At 34.3% G+C, this 19,640-nt stretch overlaps 1 protein-coding gene across 6 annotated transcripts in view; it reads left to right on the plus strand.

Annotated features, from left to right (window-relative positions):
* MTX2 (metaxin 2) overlaps positions 1 to 19,640 on the plus strand; it is a 61,172-nt gene that overhangs the window by 20,410 nt on the left and 21,122 nt on the right. For 5 of the 6 annotated variants that reach the window (XR_013447224.1, XM_078071021.1, XM_078071024.1 and 2 more), the window contains exons 2-3: positions 3,460 to 3,507; positions 4,724 to 4,770. Coding sequence is in view for 4 of the 6 variants with exons in the window: in XM_078071021.1 (XP_077927147.1) it covers positions 3,460 to 3,507; positions 4,724 to 4,770 (95 nt within the window). In the remaining 2 variants the exon portion in view is untranslated. Of the gene's footprint in view, positions 1 to 2,986; positions 3,103 to 3,459; positions 3,508 to 4,723; positions 4,771 to 19,640 lie in introns of those variants that run through there. The other variant, XM_078071023.1, reaches the window with a different exon arrangement.

Consider the following 19,640-nt stretch of genomic DNA (forward strand, 5'->3'; position numbering starts at 1 on the left):
CTGGCTGAAGGCCAGTGTGACTGGAGTGTAGAGTAGGTGGAATGGAGTTATGATGAGGCCAGAGAGGTAGAGAGGTAGAGAGGGTGATGTGTAAGGTCAAGTTGAGGAATCTGATCTTTATTCCAAGAGCCACACCAACTGTTGATGTGTGGGAAGCATAAAGTTTACTTTTGATGTGCTAATAATACCAGTATCTTGTACCTTGACAACATTGGACAGCAGTCTCTCTTGGTCCCCATTTCCTACCATACTTTTTTTCAGAAGCTTTGAGTTTCACCTTCTGTATGTATTCTAAGGCTGGTCTTTCCCAAAGGCAAGTTTAAAAAGGCACTTCACGCTGGGAGTGTTTTTGGTGGTAGAAGTTGAAAATAGCATAGATGAGTCATGAAATTTTGTTCACTATGGAATTAGTTTATGGTCTAAAACGTTTTAGGTCAATGGAAGTAAAACTAGTAACAGATAAAAATGTTTTATTATTGTTTAAGATGTTTCTTTTTAAATGCTACAGATTTTTAAGGTCTGTTGTTAGCACTATAATTATAAATTCTTAATCTCCCTCTTTTTCACGTGCTCAGGAGTAAGGGGTGGGTATTGACTTGCCTAACCTTGGGAAAGAGAAATAGGGAAGCAGTTGCATTTTTGGACTTTGTCTTTCATGTAATAGTGTTCTCGGTAAAGAAAACTTCAATTAATATTATCCAAATCAAGAAATAGGCATTGTTCTTTGTCATGTGTGGATAATAGTGTTCATGATTCATGGATTTACTTATGAAGGCAGTTAATAGAGTTCATTTCCTGGAAAGATACTTGCATGGTTGGTTTGTAGATCCATTGCTATGCCACACACTTAGGATTTTCACTTTTGGCACTCTATCGAATAACACTCTAGCTATTTCTTCTCCCATGTCATATTTAAAATGTAATTATTTGAGCTGGTTCATGTAGGCGATGAACTTAAATCGGTGATGTTTGTATACTTTGAGCTGCTCATGGGTGAGATAGGTAGTTGATCATTCCTTGCATACTCCACCACCATTTCTTGCCTCCTGGTCCATGGATAAACTGGAATGCCATGCTGCTAAACTGACATATATATATAGGGTTATATCAACCTACTTGCCTTCTCTTTTTAAATGATAGGTTCTATTTGTGAAGATAACATCAGATGTTTTGGAAGAGTTACTTTCTGAGTATTTATTTTCAACAGTAAATTCTGAGTTGGAATATATTTTGTATACTGGATCAAGGAAAACATACCCCTTCACCCCAGTTTCCATCTTTAGATTCTTATTAATAACAGAAATTTTAGTATTTGTAGGCAACTTCTTTATTTTTATTTGGTGATCGGGTTTCTTTACTTTCACATATGTCTGTTGTATTAGATCTGGAGAATCCATGGTGGTGATAATAAATTAACTTTTACCTGGTCATTGAGAACTCATATTGCTGCTTATATGAGAACTCTGCTATATTGCTGAGTAGTAAAGTAGCTTCTGATTAATCAGAGAATACTTACATTATATTGAGCATATGCTTAATGCTAAGTGTATGTTATTCCATTGTTTTGAAAACTTGTAATCCATGTCTAGTACATATAAAACCTAGCTAACCATAAGTTAAAATTGCCAGAATATTTAATTAGAACACCCCATTGCTTTATATAATATTAAGTTCAGTAAAACTTTGATTAGCCAGAATGTTGAGGGAACAGAGTGGTAGATTTAATCTTTCTTTCTACACACAATTAATGTATGCAAAACACGGTACAGAGTAGCAGACACAGACGGGACACATCTGTGCCCTCAAGAAACTTAGTTTCAGTATCTTCAAAATTTTTGTAAATTTTATTCTTATGCTTTATTGCTTTAATTAGATTTAGATGCATATAATTGAATCTTTTTAAAAATAATTGAATCTTCAGTGATGTAGGATTTTACAACGAATGAACCTCATTGTATTGTTTCTCATATAGATGTAAATGGTATAGGTGTGCTGACTATACAGTTTATCCTAAAAGGTTATTTTTTAATAATTTGCTGATGTCAGCTTGTTTTTGTTTCCTTGACTTTTATTTTAAAAACTATTTACCGAGGTTAATTGGGTTCTTATTAAAATTCTGCTTTGTTACAAGTTTACAGTAACATAATAAATATTTAGTTTTACTGCCTTTTTGGTATGTGAGTTGAAACTCAGTAGCTTTTATATATATGTATAATATTATGAGCAACAGCATACAAAACTATGTATGGTACATTATTTGCTCGAAGTTTTCATGGTAGTATCCCTAAATATGAGTCTAATTTTGCATAGCCCAGACCAAACCAAAAGTAGCATTTATAATTTATCATAATATGATTTTTTTCCTTTTCATTCTAAAGTATGAGTTAAAGCAAATTAAAGGGTTCCTACCCCCCACTCCCTGGACTGTTTAGTGCATCTCAATGAGAGGTTGAGAGTTATGGTCAAGTCTGACTTCAGGCCTAATATTAGTTTTACTAGCTTTATTTCACATTGTAGGTACTTACTGCTTCATCATGCTATTCCACTTTGTTTTTGTGGAGTGGTGGTGGTGGGTTCAAGGTAATGGAATGTTCTGTAATACAACAGGGTTCTTCTGTATGTTTAAATACTACCAGCTTGGGCGCCTGGGTGGCTCAGTCGGTTGAGCGTCTGCCTTCAGCTCAGGTCGTGATCCCACAGTCCTGGGATCGAGTCTCGCATCGGGCTCCCTGCTTTGCGGGGAGCCTGCTTCCCCCTCTGCCTCTGCCTATCTCTCTCCTTGTCTCTCATGAATAAATAAATAAAATCTTTAAATAAATAAATACTACCAGCTTATAAGGAAAGATGCATAGCTTGAAAGAGATCTATTTGATTCTCTCATATAGTGTTATCCGTTTGAAAATTTGTTAAAGTGTATAGTAAAATATTGTTTCACTATTTTTTTGATAGTGAATCAAGTTGAGTATCTTATTTTTTTATTTTAAAGATTTATTTATTTAAGTAATCTCTGCACCAACATGGGGCTTGAACTCACAACCCCAAGATCAAGAATCACACGCTGTCCTGACTGAGCCAGCCAGGCGCCCCCAAATTAAGTGTCTTGTAAGTAACATTTTGGAATGTCTGTGTTTGGGAGCTAAAGGAAGAGTAGCATATAGGCTGTTTTCGTTTTTAAATTTTCACTTTTGATTGGGCAAGATGTCTTCCACCTCTTCTCCGTTAAAATAACAACAATACAACTCCCTACCAAATAAACCAAACATGCATTTAAAAGAAATTATCTAACCTACTTATACAGGATACCATACAACCTACGGTGGTGTGATTAGTTGCCATGTTTAAGGTAACCTTGGCAATTGACTTTACTTAAATGCTCTAGGCAAATGTTTGTGCTTATTAATTTGGTTATTGATATGTTTTTGCCCTATGTATCTAATTATCACTGCCTTGTTTCCACAGCTGCAGAGCCTTGGCCTGAAAATGCTACCTTATATCAGCAACTGAAAGGTAGGTACTTGTTCACAATTAAAAATGGCTACGTATAAAAATATATCTAGGGACGCCTGGGTGGCTCAGTCGGTTAAGCATGTGCCTTCAGCTCAGGTTGTGGATCCCAGGGTCCTGGGATGGAGCCCCACATCGGGCTCCCTGCTCAGCGGGGAGTCCGCTTGCTTCTCCCTCTGCCTCTGCCCCCCCTCCTCCTGCTTGTGCTTTCTGTCTCTCTCTGTCTCAAATATATAAATAAAATCTTTTAAATAAATAAATAAAAAAACATATATTTGATACCAAAAAACCACAACCCCTCAGTAATATCATTTACTTCTGAGAGAACGTAAAGAAGGGCTTCTCTTGTATACTTTGTCAAGGAGATTTTGCCTCAACTGGTATGTGCCAGTGTAAAGCAACTATTCATGGCCTGTAAGGTCCTTAGTTTATTAGGGACTCATTATATGGGCTGCTGTAGGCCATGTAAAATGATTGGTTGCAGGAGCACTTGGCACATTTACTGCGCCAGTAGCTGACACAGCAGAGTTTTGAAGTCCTGTGGTAAAGTGGGCTCTCAGTAAAAAGGAACTGTTAAAATGTATAGGCTAGGATGGTTCAGGCTTCCTTTAGCAGCTCTTCATATATCATCAGATCACATTATGGACCCCATTTGGGGCTCAGCAGCCTGCTGCAGTTGTCAGAAGACTGCAAAGTAATGAAGACTAATAGGCAGCAGCCCTAGTCTTCTAAGCATGGAATTTTTATTGCAGCAAACTTGTCATCTTTCTTTTGTGTGACAGACCTAGACACACTGTGCAATATTAACTGCAAGCAGGTTTTATATGATTTTGAATGCTTTTACTTTTAACTAGAGGGGTTTGAGCACATACTATTTTACTTAATTTTAATGAAAAGAAGAGGAATAATATTTCTTGAAAAGTTGAAAAACGAATTTGTTTTTAAGTGAGTGATTTTCATTAAATATTGTTGATAAAATGAGAAAAATGATCAAATAGTTTTAGGGGAAATAGTCTATGTTATGTACATATTGTGATAATTTAATCAGAATTATGATTACCCAATAGTTCATATAGAACTTCATAGTTACTTTGGTGAAAGGCCGTACCTTTTATTTTTAAAAATAGGAATAGTGTTTTAAAATAAAAATATTTATAAGTATATTTTGCTTGTGTAGCAATCTCACTTTTGACTCAGACCTTTCATTGTATTTCCACAGGGGAGCAAATTTTGCTTTCTGACAATGCAGCTTCTCTTGCTGTGCAGGTAAATATGTAAATAATGTAATAATTTTCACTTTTGAGTTGCAATTATTTTTTCCTCTCCAGGCAGTTTGTGATTTTTCTGTGTGATTTACCATTATCAATATAACATCTCTTCTGTGAAGTGTAATTTTATTATGTTAATATTTTCAGTTAATTGTTGTCAGTATATAAAATAAAAGTCTTCATTCTTTTTATAAAAATCACTTATATGCTAGATACATTCTCTTAGTAGTGTAGATTTTGGCTAGATATGGTATTGATTATTTGTGGTGATACGTTCATTTATGGACACAGTTATTTTCTAACTTATTTGTAAAGATTTATTTACCACATATTTTTAAGCATCATTCTTTCACTGTGCTCATTCTAGCCTAATCCATTTGTTAATCTTGAAGCAGACATACTCTTCTCTAGCTATTCCTTATATATTTATTGATTACATCAGTGTCTCTTATTCCCAAACCACTTATTGAATGCAGTAGTTCTTTATGTTGTATACCACAGTTGTATAATGCAAAAAAGGTTAGTGGTCCTGTAAACTTTAACCTACACCACAGGAAGAATAGAATACTTAGGGATTATTTGCTTTAAAAACTAATAGTTGCTTTAAAAACTGTATATTAACGAACTGGAATTAAAATAAAAACTTAAAAAAAAAAAAAAAAAAAAACCTTTCCAGATATTGCTAAAGGGCTCTGTATAATCTTCACTGATTCTGTTTCCCTCTTCCTTCTCTTTCTTTATCCTGAATTTGCTTATCATATGATGGGACTATAGATAACTTATGCATACATAAGAAGGGAACAAAAATAACTAGTATTATAGATTGCTTTTTTAATTCATGTAAATTTAACAAATTGTATGTGTTTGTTTTTTTGGTACTTGACTTGGTTTTTTATATTTGTCCGTATTGATAGATATACCTCTGATTCACTCATTTTTATTGATATATGTTATCCCACTGTATGAATACACCACAATTTACTAAAGAAAAAGGGAGAGAAATGTTTATGGAGATTATAGAATTAAAATTATTCAAACATTTTGCATATATAGCTGTTATTAGTGTTAGCTTACATAGTTTGAATCACAAAGAGGATTTTATTGTGCATCACTAAAATAACTTAAAAGAGAAACCTAAGACATGTGGCATTTTTGGAGATGGGACTGTGAGCTTCTGGAGGACAGAAAGAAAGGCAAGAGAAAAGCCTGTGAGCTTTTGCTGTGTTCTAGGCATGATGGTAAGCACTTGGGTCATCTCACATTTTTTTATGCAACTTGATATTCTCTGCGTTTAGTTACTGTGTCTGATAGCATGTCATTCAGTATATCTTTGTTTTTATTAAGGCAGGGAAAGAAGGAAAGGATGGAAAGAAGTGTATTTGGACAATAATTTATTCATATGAGTATCTATGAGTAGTTAAGTTTCTTTCTTTTAGATTTATTTTAAATCTTTTTACCAAAAATGTAAATTACATATATTTTATTTATTTACCTTTGTTTTATTTTTATTTTTTTAAAGATTTTATTTATTTATTTGAGAGAGAGGGAAAGCACAGAGGGAGAGGGAGAAGCAGACTCCCCACTGAGCCGAGAGCCTGATGTGGGATTCGATTCCAGGACCCTGAGGTCATGACCTGAGCCGAAGGCAGACGCTTAAACAACTGAGCCACCCGGATGCCCCCCTTTATTTTATCTTTAGATACTACAATTATAACTAGTGAATTTTTTTTCTTATGTTAACTTTTGAGAAGCAGAAATTCTCAGTTGATTATATGCAATAAATGTGGACATTATACTGCTATTAATCTTTTTCTTTTTTTGGTGAGGGTGAATTTAAATTTGGCTTTCAGATACTAATAACACAGGGCGTAGCATACCAGATGCACTCGGTAAATGTTTGTTAAATGAAAGGTTTATAAGTGTGGTAAAAGCAATTTCGCCTGATAACTGAAAGCACAAACAAATTATTTGCTGTGTATAAAATAGAATTTTCAATGTTTATCTTTGAAAAAATAGCTTTCTAACACAGTGAATATTTTAGTTGAAACACTAATTCTTAACCCTTTTTTAATTGCCATTTTTGGGATAACTCTTTCAGGACCTCATGAAAACTGTGAAACATTTCTCCAGAAAACATTCTAGCATACACACACAAATAGACACATACCTAAGCTATTCTGCATATGGTTTCAGGGGGTTTACTGATCTCCTTGCTGAAGCTATTTGGGGATCTCCTATGAAAAGACCCTAAAATTACTAATGTAATTTTCACCAAGTAGAAAGGTATTTTGAGAAGGAATAGAACAGTGGTTCTTAACTGAAGGAGATTTCTACCCGACAGAAGACATTTGACAGTGTTTAGACATTTTTGGTTGTCATAACTGTTGGGGAGGGTGCTATTGGCATTTACTGGGTAAATGCCAGGATGCTGTTAAACAGCTTACAATGCACAGGACAGTCCCTCCACAACAAAAAATTACCCAGCCCCAAAGGTGAATAGTGTCAATGTTGAGAAGCCCTGGAATGAACTAGTTTTCAGTACAAACCAAGATAACAGTATGTTATCATTAAAAAAATAATAATAATGTTTTAAGTAATCTGGGGAAGGGAAGAGAAAAGAAATCTTAGTGTGTACTTTATTCAGCAACTCTGTTTTTATGGTTCCTATTAATTTACTTTCTCACCATGGCTTCTCAAATCATAGTTATAATTAACAATAAAACCAGAAAAAAAAAGAACCTTTAAAATGCAGAATTTGCTTAACCATTTCAATTTTTTTGTTATCCTACATATGTCACCTAGATGATAAATTAACCAGCATATATTAAAAATTCTTAGTTTTCTTCAATATTCTTTGACTTGACAGCTGATAGTAGCCATGACTATAAATGTGACTTTTCCAGATATCTGATGTAAACTTTATGGAGTAATTTTCTTCTATATAGTGGACCAGTATCCGTTTAGAAAAATCAGTTAAATGTGTAAAATTGATCAAAACAATGTGACAGGTATCCATAAATTGGATATTTTCTAGAAGATACCAGATATCAAGCATCAGATATTTTAATAGTCTGCCAGTTAAGCCATCAGGAAATTTAAATTTTACCTACCACATAGACTTGGCATTTATTACATTCCTGGAACTAAGTGGTTAGATCTTTTTTGATTAAAGGAACCCTTATGATTTCAGTTTAAAAGAAAATAAATTTTTCCCCCATGGCTGTTATTTCCTTGTAGATTTACTTTTTCCCCCTCATCCACAAAGTATTGGTATTACCTGAAGTGTTTGTCTAGTCATATAACAATCTTGTATGTTGAATATAGTGTAGTATTAGCGTAGCATGTTCCTCTGGTTCTCATGAGCAGAGTGTGTGTGTGTGTGTGGGTGTGTGGAGCAGTATGTGCATACTGTATAATCAATTTGTGTGTGTGTAATTGGGAAAAGAATTTTGATAATAACTCTGTTACTGAACAGGCAAATCCACAGAGAGAGAAAGTATATTAGTAGTTGCCAGGAGCTGGGGAGAGGTAGAAAGAGGAAGTGAAAGGTATTGGGAATAACTGTTAATGGGTACAGGGTTTCTTTTTGAGGTGATGAATATGTTCTAAAATTAGACAGTGGTGATAGTTGCACAATTTTATGAATATACTAAAAATCGAACTGAACACTTTAATAAAAAGATGAATTATATGGTATATAAATTATATGTCAATAAATCTGTTATTTTTTAAATTAAAAAAAAAATAATTCTGTTACTACTCTCTCACCTCCTAAACTTGAACCACTGTCCAATAGATACATAGTGTATATAATGTTGGCCACATATGTAGTTAAAAATTTTGTAGTCCCATTAAAAAATGTAAAAAAACCCCGATGAAATGAATTTTAATCATGTTTTATTTAACCCAGTGTATCCAAATGTTACCATTTTAACATGTGATCAGTACAGAATTTATTAATGGGATGTTTTACTTTTTTCTATTAAGTTCAAAATCTGATGTGTATTTTACACTTAGAACACATCTCAATTTGTGCTAGCCGCATTTCACGTGCTCAGTAGCCACGTGTAGCTGATGGCTCTTGTATTGAACAGCACATATCTAGAAATACAGTATGAGCAAATGCATATGAACTTCCCTTCAGTTTTTCTGAGTAAAATGTCTTATTTTCTTCAAGTTTATGACTTTACTGATTTGGTATATGCTGTCTTTTATAGTAGCTTTACCAAGTGAAATGGGAGTTGGTCTCTTCCAAATACAGTATACCTTAAAACATTACTCTTTGTTCCTCATCTGTAAAACGGAGATATAATAACAGCTATTTTATTGTATGTCATGAGGATTGGATGTGATAATATATGTAAAGTACTTAGAAAAGTACTTGGCACAATGCAAATATGCAATGAATGTTGGTTATTATTTCCTTCTCTCCTACTCATTGACAGAAGTGTGTATAATCAATGTCAGCAGGAGGAATGGAAGCTTGCAGGCTTTATAATGCCTAAACACACTGAAGTAATTAGAATAAATTTTAGGTTTAAAAATTTTTTTGGAGGGACACCTGGGTGGCTCTGTCGGTTAAGCGTCCGACTTTTGGTTTCGGCTCAGGTCATGATCTTGGGATCGTGGGATGGAGCCTTTTGTTGGGCTCTGCACTCAGTGCGGGAGTCTGCTTGTCTCTCTCCCTCTCCTTCTGTTCCTCTGCTCCTCCCCCAGCTCGCGTGCTCTCTCTCTCAAATAAATAAATAAAATCTTTAAAACATTTTTTTGGGGGGGGGACATACTTGAATTTGTGTAACATTCATGCCATACCTAAAAAACTTAATTCAAACAAAGTATTTTTTTTAAGAATGCTGAATAAGATTTGTTTTAAAAGTGAGTTTTTATTGAATACTTTTATTGTTTAAGGCATTCTACTGAGAGCTTTTATGTGAAGTATCTCATTCAATCCTTACCTTAACTCTGGTGTAGGGGACTATTATGAACCTCATTTGTGGAAACTGGAACTAAAGAGCTTTTCCCAAGGTCAAAGAGCCCACGGAGTGTGGAGGTGTAAACAGACAATAACAGCAATAATGGTTGAGTACCTACCATGTGCTCATCACTATGCTGAGCACTTAATTCTTATTAGCTCATTTAATCCTTAAGACAACTTAAGGGGTAGGTGCTATTATAATTCGCATTCTGCAGGTAATGTTAGTAAGAACAACAATAATAACTGAAGCTAAAATGTACACAGCACTTACTCCATGTGCCAGGTCTTGTTAAATGTACCTTTATGTATCATAGGTAACTTTCACACACAGCAACTCTAGGAGGTGGGTAGTAGTAGTATTTCGTGAAAGTGAAGAGGTTAAGCAAGTGGCTCAAACTTACATGGGTGGTACTTGGTAGAGCTGGAATGCAAACCCAGGGGGAGTCTAGAGTCAAGAATTCATGCTTATAATACTTTGTTGCATAGCATCAGTTCAGTCCAGGGACACAGATCTTTGAATTTTTATTCAAACATAAGTGAACATTGAATTCGAAAATCATTTCTGACATTTCCTAGCAAGTTATATCTTACAGTTTATAGATTACTTTAAGATGTGAAAGATAAACGTGTCTCCGCTTTTGGATCTCTGAAATGTGATAAAGGCTGTTTTACCTATATTATCAGTTATTGTGAAGCTCAAGTTAGATAATAAATGAGAAATTCTTTTGAAAAAAGTGAAAGCAATAGAAATAGCAATAGCATATTTTATGAATGTATATAATAAAATTGTTACTTTCTAGTAAGTTTTAGAAAGGATGTTATTTATTATAGGAAGCCAATTTAAAAAGAAACCTGTTTTCCTTTTTTGTATGGCTTAATCTTTTGTAAAAGTTTGAATTTATTTTTAGAGAGTGTCTCAAACTGATGGTCATTATTAGAATGCTGCATAAAAGAGAATGCTACTTTTTACTTACTCAGTTTTTATACTCACTTCCTGTAAGTAACATTTAAGCTCAGGTTAAGGGAAGTATCACTATTCTACTTAATATTCTCATTTTCCCGTACTTTTTGTGAATGAATACTCTGTCTCTAAAAATGAAAGGGCAGACAACAAAAAAACTGTTTTTTTCTGTTGAATATGTTGTCTCATTTAAAAAAGTCAGCATTTTTATAGGCCCTATTAATTCTGGGCCATGAACACTTACATGTCACATCTGCTGATAAATTGTTAGCTGACCCTTGCTTTTTCCTTTTAGCAAATGATGCCTTTTAGGTAGACATATTAATTAGCAGTTAAATGATAATATCCTCCTGTAGTGATTGGGAAGAGCAGGAGAGAGGAGTATCTCTCTCTCCTTTGGACTGTGAGTCATTTGTGCCATTGGAGAAATAACGGTGATTATGAAAATACATCCACTGTAAACATGTCTTGTCATTCAGATGGCTGCTGTGGACAGCTTACCTTGAGAATTGTAGAGGAAATGATTTTGAATTTTCAGTTTGGTTGGATACATTTTTTCTTTAAACAAGTTGTTCATGGTTATATACAATTTTTTTAAGTGTTCAAACCTGATAAAAATCCAAGTAGGATGCCACCAGTGTACCAAGTAGGATGCCACCACTGTATGTGTTTTAATAGAGAATTATGAGAATACTGTTTTATGAAAAACATTTTTAAAATTGATGTAAGTTAAAGTTTCATGGAGCATAAAAGTTTTTTGAAGTTTGTTCATCCCTTCATTTTGATCATCCTCTGCAAAATGAGGCTTCTGTATTTACTTTCAGGATTAGAAGAAGGAAAGGAAAGCTTAGAGGTAGAGAGAATTTAGGGAATGTTTATTACGTAAGGGGACTTGTAAAATCCTTTTCAGTAGAATTTTAGTAAAATGAGAAAAATGGAGGCTGTAGGATGTTTTCTTGATATCACTGAATTTAAATTCTTCAGACTGAATGTCTTATATCACCTTTTATATACCAGCAGTATTAAAGTATTTTGATGATTTATGCTTATAAAACTTGGAAGAATTTAAATATATAAAATATGATCTTCAGAAAAGATAATTTAAATTGAGATAATTAAAATTGAACTTAAATTACAAACAGAATTTAGCAGATTAAAAACATTTTCAGTATTAATATTAATTACTCAACATAAGTGGTATGGTATATACAAAATATTTAAATTAGTCTTATAGGATTTGTAAAAATGAAGCATATTCAAAATAGAATTAGGTGGCTATTAGAGTTGTCATTTTTAGTAAATAGTGAAATAAAATGATTTTGCAGGGTAATGGTTTACTAACATAAGTATTTAACTTAGCAAAAATGCACTTTCCTGCAGTCAGGAGAGATTGCAAGTTAGAATATCAACCATATACTTTTCTGTTTAAAAAGTAAATAGCGAGCAGGATTTTAAAATTTGTTGCTGTTAAACAGAACAATGAAGACATAGCAGTAAGATGAAAAAATGACAGTTTATTTTTTAAACAGAAAAGGGCTAGGATTCTTCATTATTAGATATACAGTATCAGCATAATCGATCTAGCAGCATTATATTTGAGCTGAAAATACAGTTAAATTTGAGGCCATACACTAGCCTGTGTGAACGAAACATCTTTCATATAGTTCTAAGATGAAATTACCCTTGAATGAATAGCATCTTCATTTATCTTCAAACCTCTTCTGTGCTCTTAGTGTATCTACTCTTTCAACATTCCACAACAAGAATTACATTACACCATTATACCAGGGTACTTCCTCAGTGTGAAATAGATTGGTTTGGAAAATGAACCTGGCTTTGCTATAAATTACATTCTCAGGTACAAAGGAATTTGTTATTTTGTTTAAAATAGTCACAAATATAATTAAGGTCTTAATTTATGTTAAACTACAAATATGGCTATTACTTTAACTGGATTAGGAACTTAATCTGTCACTTCAGGAATGATACCTAACACTTTTCATTGTAACCTTAGATACATTATTTCAATTACAGGGTCTGCAGCTGTTTGATATAAAAAATGAATCATTTTGTAGGTAGATTTGTGCATGGTTTTTAATTTTAAAACATGCTTCTTCAGTAAGGTGGAAAGTAATTCTTTGGTTGTCATCACAGATTTTTTTTTTGTGTCCTGGTAGAATAAGATACGAATTAAAATTCAGAACCATTTTCATTTTGTGCCCTGAAATTGCATGCTTTAGAATAGTCCTTAGTGAATTCTTGTGTGAAATATTTCAAATTTAATTATGAAATGAATAGGAGCTCTGTCCTAAAGAAGAAAATCCAAAGTCTGCTTTCTAAGGATAGCTTTACATGGTTAGACTGAAAATTGCTTGTTTCCCTATCTAGAATTTGGATAACTTTGTTAATGGGATCTACATACATTTAGAAGCTAAGCTATGTTTATAATCCCTTAAATTCCGTAATATTAATCTGTGTAAGGCACCTAATCTTTTAAACATTCAAGAACAATTCTTTAAAATTTTGTAGTATTTTTATATTTTTATTGGCAAGCAATGTTGATTTTATTGCTTAAATACAAAGAGTATTCTTATGTATTTAATTTGTAAGACAAGTAAATGTTCATTTTGTTTTTGGAATAAAGAAGAGGAAAGAAGGTAGTTGGTGCTGTTTATTGGTAAATGATCCAATGTTGAGTTACTATTAGTTTATCACAATGAATACATATACACAGGCTAGTGTATGGCCTCAAATTTACATTCTGTTCTTCTACTTTTACATATTAGTTAGTTTTACATATTAGTACCTCAGTTAATCTGCCTAATTAATTGTATTCATTTTAGAAATGAGAATTTCTATTTTTTACATATCCCTGCCGTCTGCTATTTAGCTCGTCCTAAGAATTTAAAATTTGTTGGATTTTGTTGTTGTTGTGTTGTTTTTCTCAGTTGGGAGTATTTATCTGTAAATAATAAAACGCTCATTATAGGAGCTCAAAAAAAAGGTAGTTTCCTTTCTTTACTCCCAAACTGTTCGTTATTGAGTGCCAAATATGTGACTGGTATTGCTTTAGGTTCTTGGGTTATAGGAATTATTCTCTGTGCCTTTGGCTATTTTATAGCTCCTTATACTTAATATTGACCTTACAACTTACTTTTATTTATATTTAATTCTAACAGGGAGAGCTTGTATCTTTTCCTATTCTGGTTATCTTTTTTTTGTTGCTTTCTTTGTGAATTGATTTTTTTTCTACAGCTGTCAGATGTTGATGTATCTAAAGTTGAGTCAGATATTCAAAAGTAGTTTTCAGGTGAGAGTTGTGTTAAGGGAGATTTATTCTCTGATGTGATCTGTCTCATATGTTCTCTTTTCATTGTTCATTTCATGTTTTTGTTACCAGATTTGCTCTATTTAAAGCTGTTTATGCTCATTGAATTGCGGTTTCTGATAATTTTTTAAGTTAAATTCCTGTTACTGTTTTTCTAAAACGTTACCTGCTTATGGATATATTTGTCATTTTACTGATTTTTAAAAATAACTCTGAATTTAACAGGAGTTACATTTAACTTTTTAATGCAGTGAGCTTTGGTTCCATAAAATAACAAAATACTAATGTTTGTTGTAGCTTACTAGTTTTCTACAAATTTAGGTATGTTTTCATTTATTATTGTGAATACCTATGACTTAGTCATTGAGCAAATGTTACATGAGAGCCTATGGTATGCTGAGGATAAAGTAGTGAACAAGATAGACATGGTCAGTGTGTGCTAACAGAGCTTACATTCTGGAGGCCTTTTATCAGTTCATTTATCAGTTTCATCAGTATGTGTGACTTTGAAAAATTATTCATAAAGTAAAAGTTTATGTTAATATCAAAACATCTTTATTCACTTATTTTTGCCTTGTTTAAAAGGTTTTATATAAGGTACATACTACAGTCATAGAAATCATATTATTTACTCTTTACCTTATTATTCTTTAAAAAAGTACTTTTGGTTCTGTTCCCTTATTTATCCTTTTAATATCTATTTAGGGATTTTTTAATTTTATGCACAATTTTACTATTTTGATTATAAAGGAAATTATCTTTTTTTCTTAAGGAGGTATTAAAGGGTAATAAGTGAAGTCAACTTTCTTTTGAAATCATGAAGGTTAAGCAGTCTTTCTTCCTTTACAAATGGGTAAATGAGTATTGTTACTAATATTATTACTGTTAATCTTAATAATACCTTATATTTATTGAACTACTATGTGCCAGATAGTATATAAAATGTTTACATATTAGTACCTCAGTTAATCTGCCTAATTAATTGTATTCATTTTAGAAATGAGAAAGCTTATGAGGTAAAGGAACTTGAGATTCTCAAGACTGCTGCTCTGTTAAGCCTTATCGTTCCTTATTGACTCTTAAAATTGATACAGAGGATTTCTATTTTTCTTCTTTTTTTAAAAAATTTTTTTAGTAGGCTCCATGCTGGGCATGGAGCCCAACGTGGGGCCCGATCTCATGACCGAGATCATGACCTGAGCCAAAATTGAGTCAGACACTTAACCGAGTGAGCCATCCAGGTGCCCCCTTCTCACTTTTTAACCAGATTATTTGTGGTTTTTTTTTTTTTTTTGATGTTAACTTATGTTAGTTCTTTTTATGTTTTGGATATTGACTTTTCAGTTTTTAAACTTAGTGGGCTGTAGATGCAGGGGACAGAAGAGATCAAAGATAACAGCTGTTTTTGGTTGTGTTTTTATTCAGCATAATAATAATAGCTCTACCCTTTTCTTAACACCTCAATACTACCATACTTGCAGGAAAATATTGACAAAGATTATGCGGATTTGTAGGTACTTTTGTCACCTCTTCCACAAAAGAAATGAGGATGGCCTTTAAGGTTGGGCTTCTCAACATTTGAGTAGAATTGCTTATATGGTTTCAAAGCATGTAACTGTGCCTTAGTGACCAGGTCTTTGAAAAGAGAGCAGAGTTGTCTGCTAAGTGATATTAGAGAAGTCCGTCTTAAAGACTCCCAAGTCTCCCTCTTCCCACCAAAACCTGCTCATCCCACAGTTTTTTCTATTTTGGTAAATGGCAGTTCCATTATTCTAGTTGTTTATGTCAGAAACTTTGAGCCATCTTTGGAGTCCTCTCTTTTTTCCTATATTCACAGCCAGTTGTCAGCAAAACCTTTTGGCCCTAGCTTAAAAATACAGCCAGAATCTGACTTCTTGTTCCCTTCAGCACTCTTGTCTTAATCCAGGCCACTGTCATTTCTTGCCTGGATTGTTGCAGAATCCTTCTGACTAGTGCTTCTGCTTCTGTTCTTCTACTCTCTACAGTCTAATCTTTGTATAGCTGCTTGTAATCCTTTAAAATATTAGATTCCAGCAATCTTCAGCTCAGCACCTTCGTATGATTGTTCATCTCACTCAAAGTAAAGGTCAGAATCCTTAAAATTATCTGGAAGTCCTACATGATCTCCTGGTTATCTTTGATGTCATCTCTTAACACTCACTTCCTTAATCTGCTTTGTCAGACTGGTCTTGTTCCTCAGACACACCAGTTGGAGCATAAGACTGCATGAGCGCCTTTGAACTTGGACTGCTCTTCTCTTAGATATATACATGGCTTGCTCCCTAACTTTCTTCAGATTTATGCTCAAATGTTGCCTTACTGGTGAGCCCTTATCTGACCACTCTACATATAACAGCAGGACCTTCATACTGCTTTGTATTTCTAAGTAGCAGGGATCACCATACATATTTTCTAGTTTGCTTATCATCTGTCTCCATTGGAATGTGAACTCCATGAAGGCCTAGAATTTATGTTCACCGCTCTTCTCTCAGTGCCTAGAACAGTTGTGATACATAGTAGCTGCTTAGTAAATCTGTATCAAGTATGTGGATGAATGCATAAATGCTTTCCATTCATTCTTCTAGATAATCAGAATTGTGTCTTCCTATCAAGTTAGTTCACAGGAAGCTATGCATTAGACCAAATAAATTAGCCTTTTGCAGGCCTTACTGAGTTGTGTTTTAATGTTTTGCTCCAGGGCTTTAGAAAAAAAATAACACAAAAAGCAATTCTGTATATGGTGTATGTTGTCTCATGTCATTCAGTAGCCCTTAGAGAAGATTCCAGATGAGAAATGTCTTTTGGAGTTTAGTATGAGGAGTAGTTGAGGAGTGACCCCATTCTTTTTTGAAGACTACAAATACTCCATTGATGGATTCACTGTAGTTTATAGAATCAGTCTCTTATTGATGGATATTAGGTACTGTTATTATTATTCTTTTTTTTTTTAATAAATTTTTTTTTTTTTTAAAGATTTTATTTATTTATTTGAGACAGAGAGAATGAGAGAGAGAGAGCACATGAGAGGGGGGGAGGGTCAGAGGGAGAAGCAGGCTCCCTGCCGAGCAGGGAGCCCGATGCGGGACTCGATCCAGGGACTCCAGGATCATGACCTGAGCCGAAGGCAGTCGCTTAACCAACTGAGCCACCCAGGCGCCCTGTTATTATTATTCTAAGTATAAATATTATAAGTATACTAAAGTAGGGTTTAGGCATGAATATCGTTACATATATCTTATGAAATTTTATGCAGATATGTTCATGTATTTCTAGCAATACAATTGTGGTGTCAAAAGATATGTACATTTAGGATTTTTGTAGCTGTTGCCAAACTAACCTTGTAAAAGATTGCATTGATTTATACTCTAACCACTGGTTGAGTATAAATTTTGTGTTTTGAATTTTGACTAAGCAGTCTTTTAAAAAATGTTTTTATTATCAGAAGTTTCTGTTGCTTCATTAAAAAAATTCACATAGGATTAGAACTAGAAGATTTACTGAGTTTTAGACTTCCTTAGTCTTCATTTTGTGATTTGATGTATTTTCAGATTTTCATGTTTATGCATTCATTTATTGAGCTGATAATCATTATCTGGCACGTAACTGGGAATTACAATAGTAAATGCTAGTTTTAGAAGACAGAGGTATCTGAAAGGAGGAGCAAGAAGAATCAGAAGCTTGCCACCACATTACTGAAAGATTGCTATAATAGGATCCCTGCCTGTGTTCCTGATATTCTGTTATGTACAACATTTGAAAGGGTTTTCCTAGCATTGAAGCTGCTAGTTTTATAATCTAATCAAAGCAGCAGCGTTGTTATTTACAGTAACAACTTTTGAATCTAGGATTTAAGGTATTTTCTTTTATGTTGGATCCCTTATTCTCTGGATCCTGTATTCTTTTTTTTTTTTTTTTTTTGGTTCATTATTTTTATTTTGTGCAGCACATTCTTCATTAGCTTTCTGAGAAAGGGTACACGGGAAATAAAAATTTAAAGACCTTGCTTATATGATACTATTTTTATTCTTTCTCCACACTTGATTAATACCTTGACCACATGTAGAATTTTAGGTTGGCAAGATTTTTTTCTTAGCATTTTGAAGGCCTTGTATTACCATCGAGCTTTGGGAGTTGCTGTTGAGACATGAATGTCATCTATTTGCTCAGTCTTTTGTATGCTTCACTTTTCATTTTTCTGTTTTCCCCTTTCTTTTCTTTCTTCCTTTCTCTCCTTTCTTCTCTCCCTTCTTTCCTCCCTTCTTTCCTTTCTTCTTTCCTATATGCTGTGATCAGATCCCTTAAACTCTTTTTATGTTTGTGTGTTCCCATATTAAAATAGGCATATTTGTTGTACCTACCTCTTGGGCAAAGCTCTTATGCAAGTACCTGGCACATGGTAGTAAGTGCTCAATAAATATTAACTATTAAATTTTTCTTTAAAGTTGTCTTTTCTCTGCTATTTTTCTTTCCTGTCAGTTCCTTTTTTGTGGCTTATTTTTGCTCTAAATTTTATGTTGGAGGCTTTCCTCAAATATCTGTTGGTCTGTGCTAACAGTTTATATTTAAGAGCGAGGCACTAAACAGCTGATGGGGAGGGCGCCTGGGTGGCTCAGTTGGTTAAGCGACTGCCTTCGGCTCAGGTCGTGATCCCGGGGTCCTGGGATTGAGTCCCACATCGGGCTCCCCCTGCTCTGTGGGGAGCCTGCTTCTCCTTCTGCCTCTGCCTGCCACTCCCCCTGCTTGTGCTCACTCTCTCTCTCTCTCTCTCTCTCTGTCAAATAAATAAAATCTTAAAAAAAAAAGAAGCTGATGGGGAGATGAGGGAAATGACATGTAGGCTTCACTGTAGACTGCACAGTGAGCTGCTATTTTTGTTGGTTACTATCCCACCCTCCCCCACCCCTACCCAAACTATCAGCATTTGTAGGGCTTTTCTACAGTTATCTCTCTTATCTTGGAGGGACTTAATTTGGTTGCCAGTGTATGGGAGCTGAGAGGGAGAGGGGTGCTGTGGGTCTCTTCAGTCAATGTGTGCACTTTCCCTTAGCCTTTCTCTTTTCAGTGTGATACCCCTACCCCCACCCACCCGGTGCCCTCTGCTATTCTTGAGACTTGAGTCAGGAGTCTCTCTGTTTCGGTTTCTTCCAGAAAATGAACCTCTGTCTCCTACCAGGTTGGGGGGCGGTCTAGTTGTGTGATGCTTATACAGACTTTCAGCCACTCTTATTTTTAGTTCTTTACCTCAACTCTGCCTTCTGTGGTACTTGGTGCCTCCAGTTTTGGAATCTCCTAGTTTCTGTGATGTGGATGCATTGATTGTTTTTCCTCTGCATATTCATAGGTTTCAGCTTCCTCTGCCCTGCTGAGTCTGTTCTTCATCTGACAGAAATGGGCAGACCTCTCTGGTCGGCTTTGGTCACCTCTCCCCTTTCTTTGTGTCATTCTGGTTTTATCAGTTTTCTATTTCTTCACTGTTATTTTAGTAGAGTTTTTTTTTTTTTAAAGATTTATTTATTTGAGAGAGAAAAATGTGTGTGGGGGGAGGGGCAAAGGCAGAGGGAGAGAGAGAATCTCAAACAGACT

The sequence above is a fragment of the Halichoerus grypus genome, chromosome 4 (assembly GCF_964656455.1).
Source record: "Halichoerus grypus chromosome 4, mHalGry1.hap1.1, whole genome shotgun sequence".
NCBI classification, from domain to species: domain Eukaryota; kingdom Metazoa; phylum Chordata; class Mammalia; order Carnivora; family Phocidae; genus Halichoerus; species Halichoerus grypus.